Here is a 19,750-nt window from a genome sequence, read left to right as displayed (position 1 = left end):
TGTGTGTGTGTGTGTGTGAATGAACATGAGTGTTATAGTCTAAATTGTCCTAGACTGCCAGCCATTGTCGAAGTGCAAAGTGGTCACCGTTTGAGAGGTGGTCCTCTTGAACAGTCTTATTAATTATATTTTTTTTAAAAACACGCGACAAAAGTGGGAAATGTCCTTATCCTCGCCTATTATGACGACGGTAACGTTCAACACACCAGTATTCCACACAGTTGAAAAAAATAAAGCTTTTCGGTCACGTGAAAAAGCTGTTACTCTTTCTGTACGAACGTCTGTTTCTTGTGTAAACTTCATGGCCACCATTAATAGGTGCCTAATTCGCATAGCATATATCATCCATGTACCTCCTATCATCTTCATCATCAATCTTGTACAAAAAGCATTTCTCAAGATCCCTTCAGCCTGTACTATACAGATCATCGTACCTTGCTTAAACATTATCATTGTGTGGGTCTGTTTGTGAGTGAAAGCTATTAATAGGGTATGTGTGTGAGAGAGTATGAGAGTAAGAATATTATGTTTGGTGAAATACAAAAACAATATGCAAAAGCCAAAAGTCTAGACAATAAAGATTAATCATATCTTATCTTATCTACAAATTCCCGTCAGAAAGAAGGTCAAAAGAATTATTCAGATCAACCATGCATACAAAGTGCCATTTTACACACAAATCTTATTTAATTCTGCCACTGTACCCAAGTAAATAAATGCCTCTGAGCATACTCAGTTTGCAAAGTATTTCTTCAAGTACCATCCATATTCGAAACTCGCCTGGTAAGTGAGAAAGGGTAATGGAGGGTGATGGGGGAGAGGCTTTGAAAAAAAAAAGGGGGGGGTTAGCTGGTACTTACTGCCTTCATCATCACTGTCTGTTCAGGGACCAAGGCAGTAATGAAGAATGTTGAGTATGTAATGGGTAAGAGCATGGGAGGGACACATTAATTGGAACTTTGAGCATTATCAACAATTGATTGGTCACGAAAGATTTCTCAAAGATGCAACTAAGCTATGAATAAGGTCCAGCCTGAATTGCTTACATAAATGTCTGTCTTGTTAGGACAAGAAAAGCTTAAATACTCATTCATTTTCTAATACATGAATATTTTACATAAGAAACAAAAATGACGATTTTAAAACCAACTTCCTTCTATCAATGCCGGTAAATTTATCCACAACAGAGAATTTAAAAAAAGGCTTCTAAAATACTTCTGACACATTTATTGTGTTTGCTACCAGAAAAAGGGTACACAATGAACAATTGACAAAAGGTAAGGGTGTGAGACTTGGAAAAGAAATTTCAAATGGAAAAGAAAACAAAGTGAAAGAATGTCTCAAATCTACTAAATGAATTAAAAACACAAAGAAAAGAAAAGTATAGAAACATTTACGGGAACAGATACTTGGGGGGAGGAGAGGAAAGTGTTGAGGGGAATAAATACTGAGGGGAGAAGAAGAAAGTGTCCAGATTTAAATATAAACAATACACAATTAGTAAGCATTAGTAAGAAATAATAATCTCCACAAGACTGAAAAATGACAATAAATTAATAAATAAAAAATACAGCAATCTTTCTGCCAATTTGAGCAACCCCCCCCAAAAAGTGCAAAAAGCACAATGAAAAAAAATAGACAAATGAAATGAAAACAAGTCTTGCTGCCTTACATTCACACAGGAAAAAATAAGAGAGTATGGCTGACTGCCGTACGATTTCAATTTACATGTAGAAAAATCAGAGCAGATTCCAAAATTGCAAATGAAATGGTTAGAAAATTTTTTATACAAAACGGAGTGCTAATCTGACTTACGAAGGAATTTTAAAAGAGCGAATCTTAAAGTCATATATCCCTTCAACAAAACAAAAAAAAGCACACAATGAAGAGCTCTTTGTTAGGAATATTTTACCTTCTAGTGCCCCTTTGAGCGATCGCCCGTCCTTGTCCGTGGGGATGAGTTCTCGAACGATGGCCTTGTCTCCCTCACCCCGAGCAAACCACTGGTCAACAAAGAACCAGTAGTCCTCTGTGTCCTCCTCCTCATCCTCTTCTTGGACAGCGTCCAGTTTGGACCTGAGACATGAGAGAAAATAAGAAGTGTCACCAGCTGGGAGTTCCAACCACTCATTGTGGGGTGGCAGACCATGATGATACCTTCACCTATACTTTAAGTAAGAGTTTTACGGCACTTGCAACACAATAAGATCATATAAGTGCTGAAGATTAGAGGTGTTACAAGAGAGTACAATAACAAACACAGAAGTAGGAGAGAAAAGGACCACAGATGTTCGATAAGAAAGAAGGAGCAAACCCCACCATAGCGCCTACCAACCCCCCCACTCCCCTAGTCTACTTGGAGTACTGTGTCAGCTTAATGTGAAGACACGTGCAACTCCAATCAGAAAGGATGCAAGGCTAAACATTACATATTTAATTTTTCTTCTTATTATCATCAGTATCATCATCATCATCATCCTTGCCTTTCTCACCTTGGATCAGGGTATAATACCATGGAAAAACACAAACACTTTCCATATTCTCTATCCTGGGATACCTTCTTGACATTATTCCTGGTCTTTCCACTTTTCTGTACATCATTCTCCTTGACACTTCTCCAGGTTCCAGGTGGCCTTTCCCCAGTTTCTTACTATAGTGCATAGATAACATATGCCCCAAATACCACTGACCTTGACCCTCTGTACCCCTTCCTACGACGGCCTGGCGTGGACGATGGGCTACTGGAGTCGGAGTCTTCGTCTGACCGGTGCAGAGCCAGGATAGATTTACGGCGTTCATGGTCAGAGAGTTTCTTCTTTTCTCTTTTCTTCTGAGGCAGCTGTCTTTGAATCAACATCTGTCACAAGGAAAGAATCAAAAAGAGCTTGTCAAGCACTTCTTGGCACAAAATCAGTGAAGGTTGCCCAGGTACTATAGGATCAATAACAACAAAAAGTTATATAAAAGAGGAAAAAAAACCTCCACAAAACTTAAGAACATTAACATCCGGTGAAACAAAATTAAGTAAAAAAACAACAACAAATCCTCATGCAGGAGAGAGAGAGAGAGAGAGAGAGAGAGACAGACAGACAGACAGACAGACAGACAGACAGACAGACAGACAGACAGACAGACAGACAGACAGACAGGCAGACAAACAGACAGACAGAGAGGGAGAGAAAGAGAAAGAGAAAGAGAAAGAGAAAGAGAAAGAGGTAGACAGATATAGGGATAGAGAGAGATTGCATGAATGCTACCACTTTGGTATGTTAACAGAACTATATGACTTTGCTAAAAAAAATGTAGCACAAAATCATTAGTGGTCTCAAAAAGGTTTATTCTTGCATCAACAGACAGAGATAGCAGGCTACATGACAAGAGAAATATACAGACATTCAGAAACATTCCAACTCTACAACTTAAGGCAAACCCTATAACAATTGACATGACAGTACCTTGTCCAGGTACCAGCCAGAGAACATTCCAGTCCCGTCGTGACCAATACGGACTTTCTGCAGACGGCCAACATCTGGAGCCTCGATCTAGGAGACAAAACCAAGGGCAATTGAAAAAATTTCTACTTGTTATTGAATCGATAACAACATACAGATAGCACTTACCCAAAACTTTCTAATTGCAATACGAAAATACCGCAATCAAACATGCGTCTTTATGGGTTAACTCACTGACTTACATATAAAACATACTTATTGTTGATTCAAGAGGAAAACATTATTGAACAAAGCTGATGAATTCCCTCACACAACAGAAAGTGACAGAAACTAAATATGCATCTGCAGCCTATGAGACAACTCAGTCATTTATTTATAAAACATGCTTATTGTTAATTCAAGCAAAAATATAAGACTGAGCACAGCTGGTGGATTCTCTTGTGTTGTTCGTATCTTTCACTTCTATTGAGACCTGACTTTTATTTTATCCCTTCCCTGACATAATTTTTATGCAGTTATGGGTTTGATATCCAATTTCTTTTCAGTGCAACTGAAAATAAGCACCTAATGAGACATGTACTGATTCCTGAAACAATCTGAAACATAATAATTAACGAAAAAAGACGGAAAAGTGTTGCCTTAAACTGTCCCTGACAAAGCATAACCATTTTCTATATCGCGTTAACTCCACCCACCAACAACGCAGCGTAAGTCTGAAATGGCCTAGTATGGTCTGACCTTCCCCTTATTCTCAACATAACCAAATTCCCCATATATACCTAGCCAAATATGGATGCTTTTGGGCTCAATAGCCATTAACTACGACTCAGCTCCACTCAACAAAACATTACAAAATCTTCTGACCTTGAACTTGTCCACTTGACCTTTTTCAAAGTTGTCTGTTTTGTTTCGGAGGCTGATCTCCTGTGTCTTCCCATCCTTGCCATACAACTGGAGGAAAACGTTGGAGTCCGTCCCTGCTCCGCTCTTTGTGCCAGTCCAGATGGTGACTTCGTAAGGAATAGCTGTAAACAAAAACAAAAAAATCCCCCAAAAATAAAAGACTTCATACAGCTGGTGTCTTAAAAATAGCAACACCAATAACACTTTGAGCACCTTCTATAAATACCCCCCCACATAAATCCTGCTTTCTAAAGTAAGGAATTTCATGCAAAATGTGTAGAATGACGTGTACTAATTTGACCTTCATCACAAAAACAGGAAACCAATTTTAAACTCAGAGATGTAAAGCATGTTTAAAAACTGTTTTCAGGAGAATAAAAAACGTGCAAGGCATACTCATGTTAACAAAATAGCATCAACAAATTATAAGATGATATATTTCATGACTACAAAACCAGCAACTTTCACACGCGTTTAATACTTTTGCTTAAAAAACCCCCCCCCAACACATATCATACAAAGAACAAGCACAATACATTCTGAATTAAAAACAAAACCAAACAAAACAAAACAAAAACAACAAACAAGCCACTTACTCTTCTCAATCTCTCGGGTGTCGGATGGCTCAATTTCCACCTCTGTCTGTTTGTCTCCCTCTTTATCTGACAGCCAGCGATGGCAGGCAAACGTGTAATGCTCTCCCTTTGATGGCACATCGATGCGCACCTCATCCAAAAACCAGGCAGAACCAATTTTGCTGCGATCATGGCCAATTTTGATTTTCTTAATCTGAAAAGCATACCAAAAAGATTTGTGGACACAAAGGAAAATAAGACTATTTTTTATAACAAATTGTTTGAAGGATGAAAATGGAAAGAAAAATTCTAGCACATAGTCTGCCACGCATCAACTTTGTTCGGCGTAGGTCAAGCAACTGAACTGGGATGAGGTTTGGCTAAAAAGAGGTATTCATTATTTTCTTCACTGTCCCCCCCCCCCCCCTCCTCTCCCGCCCTCTCTTCTTAATTCCCATCCCCCTCCTTCTTGCCCCCCACCCCCACCTCCCTGCTCTCACTCCTCTCTTTCAATTACAAACTGTTAACCCCTCCCCCCCCTCTCTCTCTAGCTACTTTGGCCCATTTCTTAAACTTCCACATACATTCACAAATCATAAACAGCCCTCCCCAGCATCTGTGATGTGGCATTTAGGCGCTTTGCTGCCACAGGCAGGAGAATCAAGTTCGATGATTCCCAAGCGGACAGAAAATTTTTATCAAGTGTCTTAGTCTTTCTGCTGGGATGTATCTCTTTAAAACCGGGTTGGAAGCCCGCCCCACTAAGTGATCTAAATTGTGTTAATGGAGGCATAAATACACCTACATAAAAAAGAGCCCTCATTCCACAATTAAACAATAAAATACTCCTTTTCAGTATTTCTCCCTGACACTCTGTATCAAAGTGATTGATAAATCGTGTCACTGACCTGTAAGGATATCATCTTGAACTAAGCCTACATGAGTCTTGTATATTCATAACACTGTAAGCCTAAGGACTACACATATTGTGTGATAATAATGGCAAAACGGCAGCTGGAATGGATTATATTTTCACTTGTTGATCTGAAAAAAAAATTAGCTAAATTCATAACTAAATAAATAATTATGCATATCTGAGAAAAACACACTTTCAGGACATAAAGCAAAATCTTTTCTGAAAAGAAAAAGAAAAAACATCATCATCTCACCTTTCCAATGTCTGTTGCTTCCAGTTTGAACAGGTCTGTCCGTCCTCTCTCAAACTTGTCCCATGCATTCTCCGACTGTCGCAGCTGCAGACTCCCGGTGTCCTCTTTGGTGCCGAAGATTTTGAGGAAGACGTTGGCGTCAGTCCCAGCCCCTCTTACATCACCAGTCTTGACAGACACCATGTACGTTGTGGCTGAAATGTATCAAAGTATGGCACTCTAATGTTTCTTTGAGAAAAGAAGCAAGAAAGAAAGACTAAAGAACAGAAGGTGCTTAACTGTTAAAGGAGGAGTGGTGACGTAAAAAACAATGATAGGGAGCATGTTGGTTCATGTTGAAAAGATAATGATTATTGGAAGTGTAGCTGTAAGGTTTGGATAAAAGTTTTGTCTAATCAAAATTTATGCCTCTTCTTACAACACATTGGATAATGATATGGGATTTCTTTGAAACGTGTGCAAAGTAATCCACTTTGTTCAGTTAAGTTTATAACTTACTTCTGATTTTGCTTTTGCGTACTAAAAGACAAAATCATAATGAGAAAGAAAAAGAAACAGAAAGAGAGGGAGGGGGAGAGAGAGAGAGAGAGAGAGAGAGAGAGAGAGAGAGAGAGAGAGAGAGAGAGAGAGAGAGAGAGGCAAAGAAAAAGAAAAGAGAAGAACACACTATAAAAATAACTCACTACTCAGCATTTGAGCTCCTGAAGCAGTGATCTCCCTCTCTATGAGCCCATCATCTTCATCTTCGGCCAGCCAACGGTTACAGTTGAAAGTGACCTCTTTCGTGGAGTCCGACCTGTCTTTGGGGAACACAACCACCTTGTCCAAGAACCATCCCGCTCCGGGTCCTTTCCCATCGTGTCCGATGCGGATTTTCTTCAGCTTGTGCAGAGTGACGGCTTCCACTTCAAACTCATCCATCTAAAAAAGAAACGGATAGCTTAGCACTTATAAAACAAAATCCTGTATCAACTCGATTTTCAAGGAGCTCTTTTTAATTAACATTTTTCAATCAAACACACCATCTCACTCCCTCCCGTGGGACAAACAGCATTATAGCTTGTTATAGAATATACCCTCTAGCACTCACATCGCTACTGATGGCCAAGCAAGCATTTATTAAAGAATGGATAGAAGAGAACAGGATATAATTCCTTTCCAGACAAAAATTTGCCTGGCTGTGTCTTAAACAATTCTGTACTTGCAACTACTAGACGGTCAATGGTAGATGAGAAAATAGAACGAAACCACATTTCCAAAGCTCATAGCATTCATTCAATGCTATTCCACAAGATCAAAGGAACCTGATTGACTAAACAAGGTTGACAATTTTTGCAAGCAAAAACTGATGATGTAAGTTGCAGGTAAAAAAGCTGCACTCTTGCTTTGTGATCATCTCAACTTCGGTGGTATTGTGCCAGGCCGTGTTTGGGGGATCCTCGTTTCAATCCCTGTATAGAACATTCTTCAACTTGGGATGCTTGAAAACTTGAAAAGTTTCTCTTTGTTAAGTTTTATTGGGAATAACGCAAACAACCACACTGTGTTGAAAGACTGGGGTTTTCATAACAAGCCCTGCTGCTATTGGCCTACAACTGACATATATTCTGAATGAACCTTCTGTCCATGATGTCATTGCTGTTTTGAGGAATAAAAACAAAGATGAGATGATGCCAGTCTTCTTGACAGTCTACTGCCATGTTTTTGTTCTGTTTTGCTTTTTTTGTTTGTTTAAAAAAATTAATTTTCATTTGACAGTCTACCACAGGAGCAGTCTGACAATTGTTCAACTTGACAGTCAGCAAGTCTACTGCAACGCACAGCTCTAACCCTTATCCTGTCATTGGAATATGCAGGGTAATAGTAGATTCGTAGACTGCCAGGTGGAACAACTGTGAGACTGGTTCGGTGGTAGACTGTCAAGTAGAACAGAAACATTACAGTAGACTGTCAAGTGGATTGGCATCCAAGAGTTGGCAAAGAGACAAAACTCATAGCAAACGCAGAAAAAAAATTGTCATACAAAGGTCCGTCTGAGTATGTCCACCAAAACTGATCTCTAGAGATGTAACATGGGCACAAAAGAAATACTAGTAGGTATGTGCCTATCAGCCTGCAAAGTTGAATATCTCCAAAAGACTGAAACAATAATGAGGAAAAGCCGAGCCATTTCAATATGAAAAAAAAATCCCACTGCATATCCGGGAACGTCTTTAATAAAAAAGAAATGGCTATCCAGGAGGAAGGGATGGGAAAAAAATGGGTGTTGTTGACAAAAAAGGACTTCTGTTAATGATAAGTACAAGAGAAAAACACTTTTTAGAAATAAATACATCAACATCAATTTTTTTAAAAAGTATAGCAGATTTTGAGGGTGATTACTGAGTAAAGATGAGCTGGATAACACTGCAGCCATCACTTTGTTTCTAGAACACTGGTTCAGGAAAAATATGTCCTATGTGGAGGCTGCGAGTCCAGCACATCAACATCTTGTGATTTTTCTTTGACTTTGATAAGAACAGGATATACACTGGCTATTGCGGTTATTGTTCAGTTTTGTAAAATTTTGTGTACATGTATTTGTTTAGTTAAGATCTGTATTTATGCTTCATTGATTATTCAATGCCTTTTGATAAAGCTAGATGTGATGAGCTATTTTGAATTTTGGAAAAGCTAAACATAGATGGAAAAGATCTAAGAATTATTAGAAATGTGTACTGGGACATAAACGCTGCTGTAAGAACTATGAGGGAGAGTACGGCAAATATAAGCACATCAAGAGACAAGTAACGGAGGGATGCATCGTGTCACCAGGTCTCTTTAACTTGTACAGTGGAAATACAGAAGAATGTTAATAAAGAAAATATCAACAGCATCAGATATGCAGTTTTGATTGCTGATTCAGAAAAGGACCTTCAATTACTTCTAGATACTGTTGTGACGGAAAATTAAAGTAAATGGTTATTGTGGAATGTGAAAAAAGCAGAATGCATGTTAACATCTAAAAAAGCAGTAAACCGTGGTTGTAATCTCATAATCAAAGGTGAAAAGATTTAACGAGTTCAACAGTTTCAATATCTTGGATATATATATATATATATATATATATATATAATTAATTCCGACTGCAAATATTCCACAGAAATAACGTGAAAAAAACTATCAACTGGGTTCTAAAAGACAATGTGTGGTCAACCTTCTAGACAGGTGTGAATGCTGGTCACTTATCAAAGATAGTGAAAATTAAATAGAAGCAACAGAAATGTGGTATCTTGAGGGACTAGAGAATTTTACGGACAGAAAAGAGATCAAACGAGAAAATACTGAATGAAGCCCATGTGGGCCGCTCATTAACAAGAACAAATTGGAAGTAACAAATGCAGTTTCTCTGACAGCTGACTCAACATAAAAGGCTTTGAACATCTTGCTTTCACAGGAAAAATAGAAGGCAAATAAGGCAGGGGTAGACCATGAGAACCATGGAAAACCTGAACAAATGGATGAAAGAAACACCAGGATAATAATGGAGGATAAGAGCATCCAAGGGGAGAAATGAATGGAGAACTATGATCGATGATGTCTGTTTCAGATCTGACACTTCATGATGATGATTTGTTTGATTATTTTGTTGAGCTTTTTAAGGGGGGAAAGGATAGAAAGGGAGGGGGCAGTGGTACAGGACTGGGCAATCTTCTAGTAGTGTTGTGTTTGTTGTCAGCCCAGGAGGGGAAAGCCCAGTCACCAAGCTGGCTGGGTCCCTCATAAACTGTATGTTTCTTTAAGCTTGGCAGTCACCCACAACGTCCCAAGACACTGATCCACTTAAAATAAGAATCTCAAGCCCAAATACTTCAGAGACAGTGGTGACAACAATGCGAAAGAAGTAATCCAGAGAAAAAAGAGCAGCAGTTTTACATGATCCTTGAAATAGTACATAATATTATAAGACGCAAAAGCATGCAACATGTGAACAATATTGTAAAAAGCTTCGCTGATGCCTACACACAAAGCCTCTCTGATGCATAACCATATAAACAAAGCTTCTCTGAAGCTAAAAATCAAAGACCGTGTAATCTAAGATAAGCCATTTCTGTTGTTTTCAACAACTTAACAGAAGGGCACTAGATGGCCACTCCGTAGTCAAGCAACGCCTGTGACTAAAATGTTTTTCCTTTTCAGACAGCATTATCGAACAGAAATCAATCCACAAGCCTTCAGCTTAACACAAGGGCACTAGATGGCCGATAGAAAAAAAACAACTGTTAACCAAAGTATATGTGAGGCAGCGTGGGGAAATCAGACGCTTATCAAAATAGCGAAATCGGAGGAAACAGACATTTTTCCGCCAGTTTGGAAATTTTTATTGATTTTTTATTTTTTGGCTTAACTTCTTTTATGTCTAGATTCTATATAAGAACACATTTCCATGTGAAATTTACTGAAAAACATTGATAAAACAAAACATGCCATTTTTCAGCTTTCAAAGACTCTTTAGCTATTGGAGTAAACAAACATTGGCGTCCATTTTCTCGCTAATTTCGCCACTGAAACCAGGCGACCTCACTTCCTTCAATTGCAAGTATCTTGAGTTCTATTCAAGATAAATGGATATTTGTTTCATTAGAAGCGAGGCAAATAAATCAGCTATCAGATGATACCAATAACTCCACATGCCCAAAAATTGACTAGCCCCTGATTCCACTGCATTGTAATACACATATGTGAGGCAGCATGGTGGAATCAGGCTCTCGTCAATTTTTGGGCACGTAGAGTTATTGGTATCATCTTAAAGATTGTTCACTTGTCTTTATTTGGACGAAACAAATATTCATTTATTTTAACTACAAGTCGAGATATTTGAGAATGAAGGAGGTGGGGGTCACCTGTTTTCAGAGGTAAAATTAGTGAGAAAATGGCCTCCAAAGATTAGTTATTTCCTTAGCTTTAGAGTCCGTGGTAACTGAAAATGTACATTTTTTTGTGCCTTTAATCAATGTTTTCTAAAAAATCCACACATAAATGAGTTCTTTAATGGGCTTGAAAGGTGTTGAGCCCAAAAACAAAAATTTGATAAAAATTCACAAACCTTCGGGAAAATGCAAGTTTCTTCACTATGATTATTTTGACGAGAGCCTGATTCCACCACGCTGCCTCACATATATATATATCTTTTTCCTGGGCACTATTGTATTTTACCTTAACGCATGTTAAAGGGCATTTTCTTTTTCAGAAGCAGCAAAGCATATGTTTCATTACGTTTTCTCCATCTTCAAATCCCTTAGTATCAAAGTAAACCCCTTTCATGGTCAAAACCATATTGAACAAAACCACAAGCACAAGAGAAAACATTTCTTCAGCCAGCCAGCATTCTATACTCAACATCTAAGAAAGTTGCATCACAGAACTGACAACCTCATAAGGTGCTTACAGGACTACGCTATAGAGCAAGTCAATACATATGAGTAAAATGAGGAAACTCTAATACGGGGTGCCCACTACAGATGGGATCGCCGATCAGGCCGATCGCCCGACTCGGTTGCCTCAAAAACAAAAGTTTGTTTCTTTTCAATTTCGGGCAACCGAGTCGGGCGATCGTCCCGATCTAGCCATAGTGGGCACCCCGTATAACATTAATTTTATGATATACTTGTACCACTGTGTTAGATCAGAAGGCATCGTTTTGTGATGACGGACGACAGAGTTCTATATTTTATGTCCTGTGATATCGGCATGAGTCAAAAATTAGATCAAAGCAGGCTAGGAAAATCTGATTGCTGCGCAAGTGAGGAAGAAATTTAAAACATCACTGGAAACACACCCTCTTGTTGACAAGAATGGGCCCAATTCAAATACCTTGATTTGCTTTGCAAGAGAGGCATATCTTAGAGTTACACGATCTTTGCTAAACATTCGTAGACATAGTTCCGGAAAGCAGTGAAAGAATCAAGCAAGTTCTATGCCATTCACTAACAGGGAACGGAAACGTGTACATGGTTTACATACCATACCATCTTGGAAAATACCCTGGTGTCCACCAGAGGCAAAGATAATGCAGCAAAACAATACATATATTATATTGAAAATGTCTCACAATAAAACATATGGGTGTAAATTTTAAAAAAATACTGTTCTGCTTAATCCCTGAACCTCACCCTATTTTGCTAGGTGAATCAAAAGATTGTCAGGAGCCTTGAAAGCTTTAAAACAAGAAAAAAATGACACGATTTTAAAAGAACCTCAAGCCCACTTTTAATAATCTTGCTTCTTGGTAGAAAATATTTTCAGTAAAAGACAAGCTGTCACTAACTTTTGTATTTCTCTCTTTAACCCGACATCTTGGTTTTCCTATTCTAGTTTGGTTAGGAATAAATCTTTTATGTTCCATAGAACAAATTTATCCAGTTCTTGATTTTAATTATTGCTTACCATAGTTTTTTTAAAATTGGATATGGAATTTCATAGCTGGTAATAGAAAAAAATCACACACAATGCTCTCACCTTTCCCTTCTCAAATTTATTTTTGTTGGTCTTTGAGTACTTGAGGAAACGTTTTCCAGTGTCACCGAGATCTCCGAAGATGTTGATGTATACGTTGGCATCTGTGCCAGCATACGACTTCTTGGCTGTGTACACTTGTACCACATAGTGCACCACTGAAACGTATGGATGTTATACATAAATATTGACAGGGCTTAAACTCAAACCACAAAAGTTTGTGTATGTGTGTGTGTTTTGACGCGTGCCAGTATGCGTATGTAGTAAGCATGACACAGTAAATTTCTCTTTGTGGATTCTCATCTCATCTTATCTTATGTTACCTTATCTTATCTTATCTTATCTAACCTGGAAGGGGTTTTTTGATGCTGGGCGCCTCGGCTGGCATCTCCCGAACTATCTCTTTGTCGTCTTCGTCCTCTGCCAGCCACCTGTTGCACTTGAAGGAGTAACGCTCTTTGCTCTCCATGCTCTCCAGCTCAATCTGCGGACACAAGAACGACACCATCAATGTCATATAGGTTATCTCAGTATAATTTTTTATTTTCCTGTTATCCTCTCTCTTTCTTCTCTCTCTCTCTCTCTCTCTCTCTCTTTCTCTCTATCTCTATCTCTCTCTCTCTTTTTCTCTCTTTCCTCTCTCTCACTACTTAGTGTTAATGAGGTCAAGATCATGTTTAATCGTCTGAAAGCTCACAAAGTAAGTGGACCCGATGGAGTAAAAAGTAAAATTATCAAAATGTGTTCTACTCAGTTATCTCCCATTTATACAGATATTTCCAATATGTCTTTGAAAGAATGAATAATACCACTCTCGTTCAAAAGCTCTGAAATATTTCCCGTCCAAAAGAATCAATCAATACAAAATTTGAATGACCTTAAAACTGCGGCTTTAACATCAGTCTTTATGAAATGTTTAGAAAAAACTGGTTCTGAAAGAGCTCAGGAAATCAACAGAAGACAGACAGGATAATATGAAATTTGCCTATCGTGCGAAGAGGGGCGTAGAGGATGCCATTCTCGTGTTCTTAGATAACATTTACAAACACATAGACACACCAAGAAATTACTGCAGGATACTTTTGCAGATTTTTCATCCACTTTCAACACAATCCAACCCCTCAAAATGGTTTCAAAATTAATTAACATGAGCATAAACAATAACATTATAGCTTGGATTCTTAATTAAGTTCTTAACCAATCGACCTCAATATGTAAAATTAAAAGGCGTAAAATCCGACCTAATATTCACGAACACCGGTGCACCCCAAGGCTGTGTAATCTCCCCTGTCTTGTTTACGCTCTACACCAACGACTGTACTTTTGAAAACAAAAACATCAAACTAATAAAATTTGCGGATGATTCCATTTTACTAGGCCTTATAATAACAACAAATAAGAATGAATACAGGGGCGCTGTAAATGTATTTACAAATTGGTGTGATAACCACTTCCTTTTACTAAACATGAAAAACACAAAGGTGTTAATAAAAGATTTTAGAGTAAAAAAAGACCAATTGCAATTACTATTTATTTAAGATGAGGAGGTGGAGGTGGTAATTTCAGCTTTTACAAGTACCTTGGAGTAACAATTGATGACAAACTTGACTGGAATCCCCACGCTGCTCTTGGGCATTAAAAAGTAAATCAAAGAATGTTCCTTTTAAGGAAATTAAGAAGTTTCCGTGTTGATAACAAGAGTACGTCCCTTTTATACCTTTCTATGATTTAAAGCATGCTATTATTTTGTATTTGCTGCTAGGCTGGGAATTGTAGGGTGAAAGATAAAGAAACATTTGACAGAACCACTAAGAAAGCCAGCAAAATCTCTGGACATGATTAACTAGAATTGATAAAATGTATAACATCACAAGTATAGAAAAGATAAAAAGCATTATAAACGACCCATCACACCCCCTTTCCATGCAAATTGTCAGATCATGCAGCGGCAGATAATATGTAGCCTACCTCTAAAAGCAAAGAAAGAGAGATATTAGGGAAGTTCTTTACCATCTAGCATAATAAGGCTATTGTCAGAATAAGCATAAATGTGTTTTGCTCTTTAGAGTAGGCTTATGTATCTATATAACTCCAAAGGCCTTGTAATTAAATTCCTGCATGTGATTGAATGATGCATCTGATGTGATATGTACATTCTATCAGCTTTATTTCTCTTTTCATATTGAATTTTAATGAGAGTAATATATAATCTAAATTTTTAAAAGTATACCTGCATGTGTTTTTACGGTCCTGTACAGCCAAGAAAAATTTCCCTCTGGGACAATAAAGTATTATCTTATTTTATCTCTCTCTCTCTCTCTCTCTCTCTCTCTCTCTCTTTCCCTCTCTCTCTTTCTTTTCCTCACCACCTGTCTCTTTGTCTTGCTGTTGTATAATCATCAACCCACATGTTTTCCTTTATCTGTAGTCTAAATGAGCTCATAAAATTTTAACTTTCTTTTATTCAATTTACAGAACAGAATAATCATCAGAGGATTTAAACCAGTGTTTGTCAACCAATGTACATTCAGTGCCCACTTTTGTCAACTTTAAAAGGGAAACATTTTTGTCGGGCCCACCTTCACATATTTCCAATTAGGACATAAAACAGTAGACCTGCCTATAGCACTACCTGTGGCTAGCCCAGGATAGGAAAAAGTGGAAAGTGTTTGTTCGTGGCCCATACCCTGATGCAGAGGGAGCAACGCAGTGTTGATGATGAATGACTACCCGCGTCTCGTGTGATCCCCACCGCCCACCAACATTACCAAATTACCCACTAGTAGGTGACACGCCTAAGCTGGTAAACACTGATTAAAACCTTGTCCAAAGCTTTCTGGACACAAACAGTCACAGTACCTACCTTGTCAAGATGCCAGCCGGCGAAGGTCCCTGAGTTGTCGTGCCACACCCTCAGTTTGTATGGCTTGCCCACCCCCACTGTGTTGAACCGGAACGTGTCCATGTTGCCCTTTTCGAAGCTGTCCCCCTTGTTGCTGAGCGGAATGTCGTCAGACTTGCCCTTGTCCCCGTAGATGGTGATGTAGACATTGGCGTCAGTACCTGCGCTTTTGATATCGCTTGTGAACACCCAAGCCTGCCAATTAACCTCTGTAACAGAAAATAGAAAGGGAAACATTCACATGATCTTTCTGTCTGTTTACTGTTGTTCTTTTATCTTTTCCAATATTTCACCTTTATTTAGCAACAAAATGCGAGGACTTCAGGACCATTAATCTAATGCCACATATCATTAAATATTTTTGAAAGTCATTTCGATGAGAATCAAGGGCAAAATTGACAAAGAAATCGGAGAAGAACAGTACAGCTTTAGGTCCGGAAGTGGCACCAGAGAAGGAATCTTCTGCATGAACACAATAGTACAGAAAAATATTCAAGTCCAAAAATACCTTTTTGCTTGCTTTATTAACTACTTAATAGTTTTTGACAAAATCCATCATATCAGGCTGATTGAGTGTTTGGAGAAGATAGGTGTTGATGATAAAGATATGAGAAGCAAAGGAAATCTTTACTGGCAGAAGGAGGCAGCAATTACAATTTTAAATGAAATATCAGAATATATTAAAATTCATAGAGGAGTGAGACAAGGTTGTGTCCTCTCTTGTTATTGTTTTAACATCTATACAGAGTTTATTTTTAGAGAATATCAAAACCTGCTGGAAGTCACTATTGGGGGCCGCAACATCAATAACCTGAGATAAGCAAATGATTCAATTCTGCTTGCAAAACACAAATGAAATATCTTTCTAAAATTGTCAAAGTAGTGAAAGTGAACAGCAGCAAGGCAAGCCTCGACATGAACACCAAGAAAACAAAAGCAATGGTCTTATCAAAATATTCTGGAAAAACAACAGACATCACCATAGATGGGGAGAGAATCGAACAAGTGCTCCGATTCAAGTATCAAAGGGCAAAAGTCAAAGATGATGGTAGAAGTGAAAAAGAAATAAACATAAGAACAGCAGCTGCAAAAACAAGATTCAGCCACATGTACAAACTATTTACATCCAGGCATCTATTTCTCACTTTAAAAAAGAAAATGCTGGAATGTTACATACTCCCCATATTCCTATACGGTGCAGAGACCGGGATTTTGACAAGGAAAGAAGAAAACAAAATAAATGTGAAGGAGATGTGGGGCTACCTTAGAATGGCCAGATTAAGTAGGAAAACAAAACAGAAAAACAAAGAAGAGTGTCATCTACACCGAAGACAGAGAGAAAGAGAGAGAGAGAGAGAGAGAGAGAGAGAGAGAGAGAGAGAGAGAGAGAGGGAGGGAGGGAGAGAGAGAGAGAGAGAGAGAGAGAGAGAGAGAGAGAGAGAGAGAGAGAGAGAGAGAGAGAGAGAGAGAGAGAGAGAGAGAGAGAGAGGACAGACATACAGACAGAGACAGCGACGCGGAGTTAGAGATAAGTGTATGAGTGTGACTATATCAGCTCTTTTAACACGACATAAAGAGCCATCCACCTCAAAACAAGCCCTTATTGATAGCGCTGAGCTGCAGCGTGCATAACTTGAGCCTCGAACCTTTGACCTCTCTACAGCTAGACCACTTCCAAGAAATCAAAACATGAGCTAATTCCAAGAAATCCTCACCGTGATGCTGTCCAGAAACCATCCACTGGCCGCCCCTGAATCATCATGGCCCACCTCTACCTTGGACAGCGGACTCAACATCTTGGCCACATCCACATTGAAGATGTCCGTCTTGTTCCGCTCAAAGTCCCCGCCAGACTCCAACCAGATTTTGCCACTTGTCTCGCCACCCTTTACGATAAATTGAGGTAATATTATCATTCTTATCATCATTTTATAATAATAGTAATACAAATAATAATAATAACAACAATAATAACTATAGTAACAAAAACAATAATAACAACAACAACAATATTTAAATAAAAAACAATAATAATAGTAATAACAGCAAAAATAAATATAACAATATAACTAATACAACATCCTGGAGCTAACCAACCCTCCCTACCTCACCCCCACTAACAATAAAAAGTAAACAAACAAAAACACCCCCCCCCCCAAACCCCCCCCCAAAAAAAAAACAACAAGACAACAAAAAACAAAACAACAACAAAGAAAACAAAGCAAAACCATAAAAAAACGATAAAAAAACGAAAAAAGAAATCCAAAGGGCGCTCTTAACAAAAAGGAAAAACACAACAACCACAGTCTCATATTATACCTTTTCTCCGCCGTACAGTACCAGGAACACCCTGGCGTCCGTGCCGGCATTCTGCTTGTCGCCCGTCTTGACAGTTATGATGTACGGGTAGCCTGGGATGGGGAAACAAAGGTAGAGGGCGGGGAGAGATCATTACTACAGTTTTCTTTTGTAAAACCCACAATCACACATACAAACTATATATATATATATATATACATATATTGCAATATTTCTAAGTGCCTGTATGTACCCAATAACACACACGCTCTCTCTCTCTCTCTCTCTCTCTCTCTCTCTCTCTCTCTCTCTCTCTCTCTCTCTCTCTCTCACACACACACACACACACACACACACACACACACACACACACACACACACACACACACACACACACACAAACTGACATAATAATGGGTGTCTTATTGCTATTTTGATAAGAAGGGAAACAGTTGAAGACAAAATTAAATAAGATTGCCAGAAGCACCCACCAACCATCCGCATCGCAGTACAGACGAAGGTATAATTATGTGGTGTTGAATTATGTATTACCTTATATTAAAATATGCGGATTTTAAACTTTAGATTTAACATATTATTCTGGGGTTGGTTTTTTTTTTTTTTGGGGGGGGGGGGGGTTCTGTAATACATTGTAGCACGTTGCGCTGTGAGAAACAAAACCCCCCCACAAAAATCTATCATACCTTGGTTGAAAGAGAACTATCAAATACGTTTGAAAACTAACTGTTCTAATGATTAAGAGAAACATTGAAATAAAACCAAAAAGGCAAAAGACAAGAATAATAACATATAATAAGGAAATGAAAAAATTTACGAGAAAACTATCGTCAAGACAAAGGCAGCACTACGGAATATAACACGCTCGGGTTTGGGGTAAATGCAAAAAAGAATAAACTACGGCTGAGCTTACCAAACTACACTATGTCCATTTTGATCCATTACCTAACAGATACATTTTTGTTGCTTTACGTGGTTCCGTGTTTGTCTGGACAAGATTCTTACAGAGAACTTCACAAAAGTAATACTTGTATAACGTAAATTATGAATTTAATGTAGTAAGCCTATTGCAATTAGGTTTTTTGTTTTGCACAATTAAGAATAAAGCAAGCAAATTACCAAGTCTAACTAATCGTTAGCTCTTTTCCACTTGACGCTTTCTATTTCTTTAAATTACCCCCCCCCCCCAAAAAAAAAAAAACCCAAACAAAAAAAAACAACCAAAAAAACAAACCAATAACAAAAAAACAAAACAAAAAAACAGCAACAACCCCCCCCCTAAAAAAACAAACACGCTCACGCAAAAACAAAAACAAAACAAAACAAAACAAAAACTACCCCACCCACACCAAAAAGCATACAAAAAGGAAAGGGGGGGGGGGGGGTTATACAATCACATACATAAGAATAAGGACATAAGAGGCTCTCCTCTTATTTTTGACGCTAGCTACAGTACTCAATAGGACGGTGGAGAGAAATGCACAAAAAGGAACACGTAATTTACGCCGAAAGCAACACTTTGAAAGCTCGCTCCACATAACTATTTTAAGCAGTACAATATGTTTCACTGACGTACTGACATGCACCACGAAGCAATCATGGATCCAAGCGAGGGTGAGAAAAATATTTTATCAACACAAATGATAATAATAATAATAATAATAATAATAATAATAATAATAATAATAATAATAATAATAATAATAATAATAATAAAATAATAATAGCAACAATCTCACGGACCCGAGGGTATCTGCATTTTTATAATTTATACCTATAACTACAAAATTAATGAGAAATTTATTATGTTTTATCCTTACTTGGTTTTTGCATAAGGAATCAGGTAGGTTAGTACTTTGTGTGACGCTAGATCAAAATAGAATGTTCCTGGCGACTTCACGTAATTCAGAAGAAAGTTATCCTTAGAAACGTTCCATA

The 19,750-nt window shown here is 38.1% G+C and overlaps 1 protein-coding gene across 1 annotated transcript in view; it reads right to left on the bottom strand.

Moving 5' to 3' along the window:
- LOC101854840 (lipoxygenase homology domain-containing protein 1) overlaps window positions 1–15,705 on the bottom strand; it is a gene marked incomplete at its 5' end in the record, with an annotated part of 51,011 nt that extends 35,306 nt beyond the window's left edge. Inside the window, 11 exon segments of the mRNA XM_013085426.2 lie at window positions 1,913–2,076; window positions 2,691–2,857; window positions 3,456–3,542; window positions 4,317–4,477; window positions 4,952–5,144; window positions 6,100–6,293; window positions 6,783–7,020; window positions 12,103–12,123; window positions 12,598–12,752; window positions 12,943–13,078; window positions 15,458–15,705. Of these exon segments, the coding sequence (XP_012940880.1) occupies window positions 1,913–2,076; window positions 2,691–2,857; window positions 3,456–3,542; window positions 4,317–4,477; window positions 4,952–5,144; window positions 6,100–6,293; window positions 6,783–7,020; window positions 12,103–12,123; window positions 12,598–12,752; window positions 12,943–13,078; window positions 15,458–15,705 (1,764 nt within the window).
- Window positions 15,706–19,750: the final 4,045 nt, after the last annotated feature.

Source organism: Aplysia californica, unplaced genomic scaffold (assembly GCF_000002075.1).
Source record: "Aplysia californica isolate F4 #8 unplaced genomic scaffold, AplCal3.0 scaffold00015, whole genome shotgun sequence".
Taxonomy (NCBI): Eukaryota; Metazoa; Mollusca; class Gastropoda; order Aplysiida; family Aplysiidae; genus Aplysia; species Aplysia californica.
This window is presented reverse-complemented; position numbering and strand designations above follow the sequence as displayed.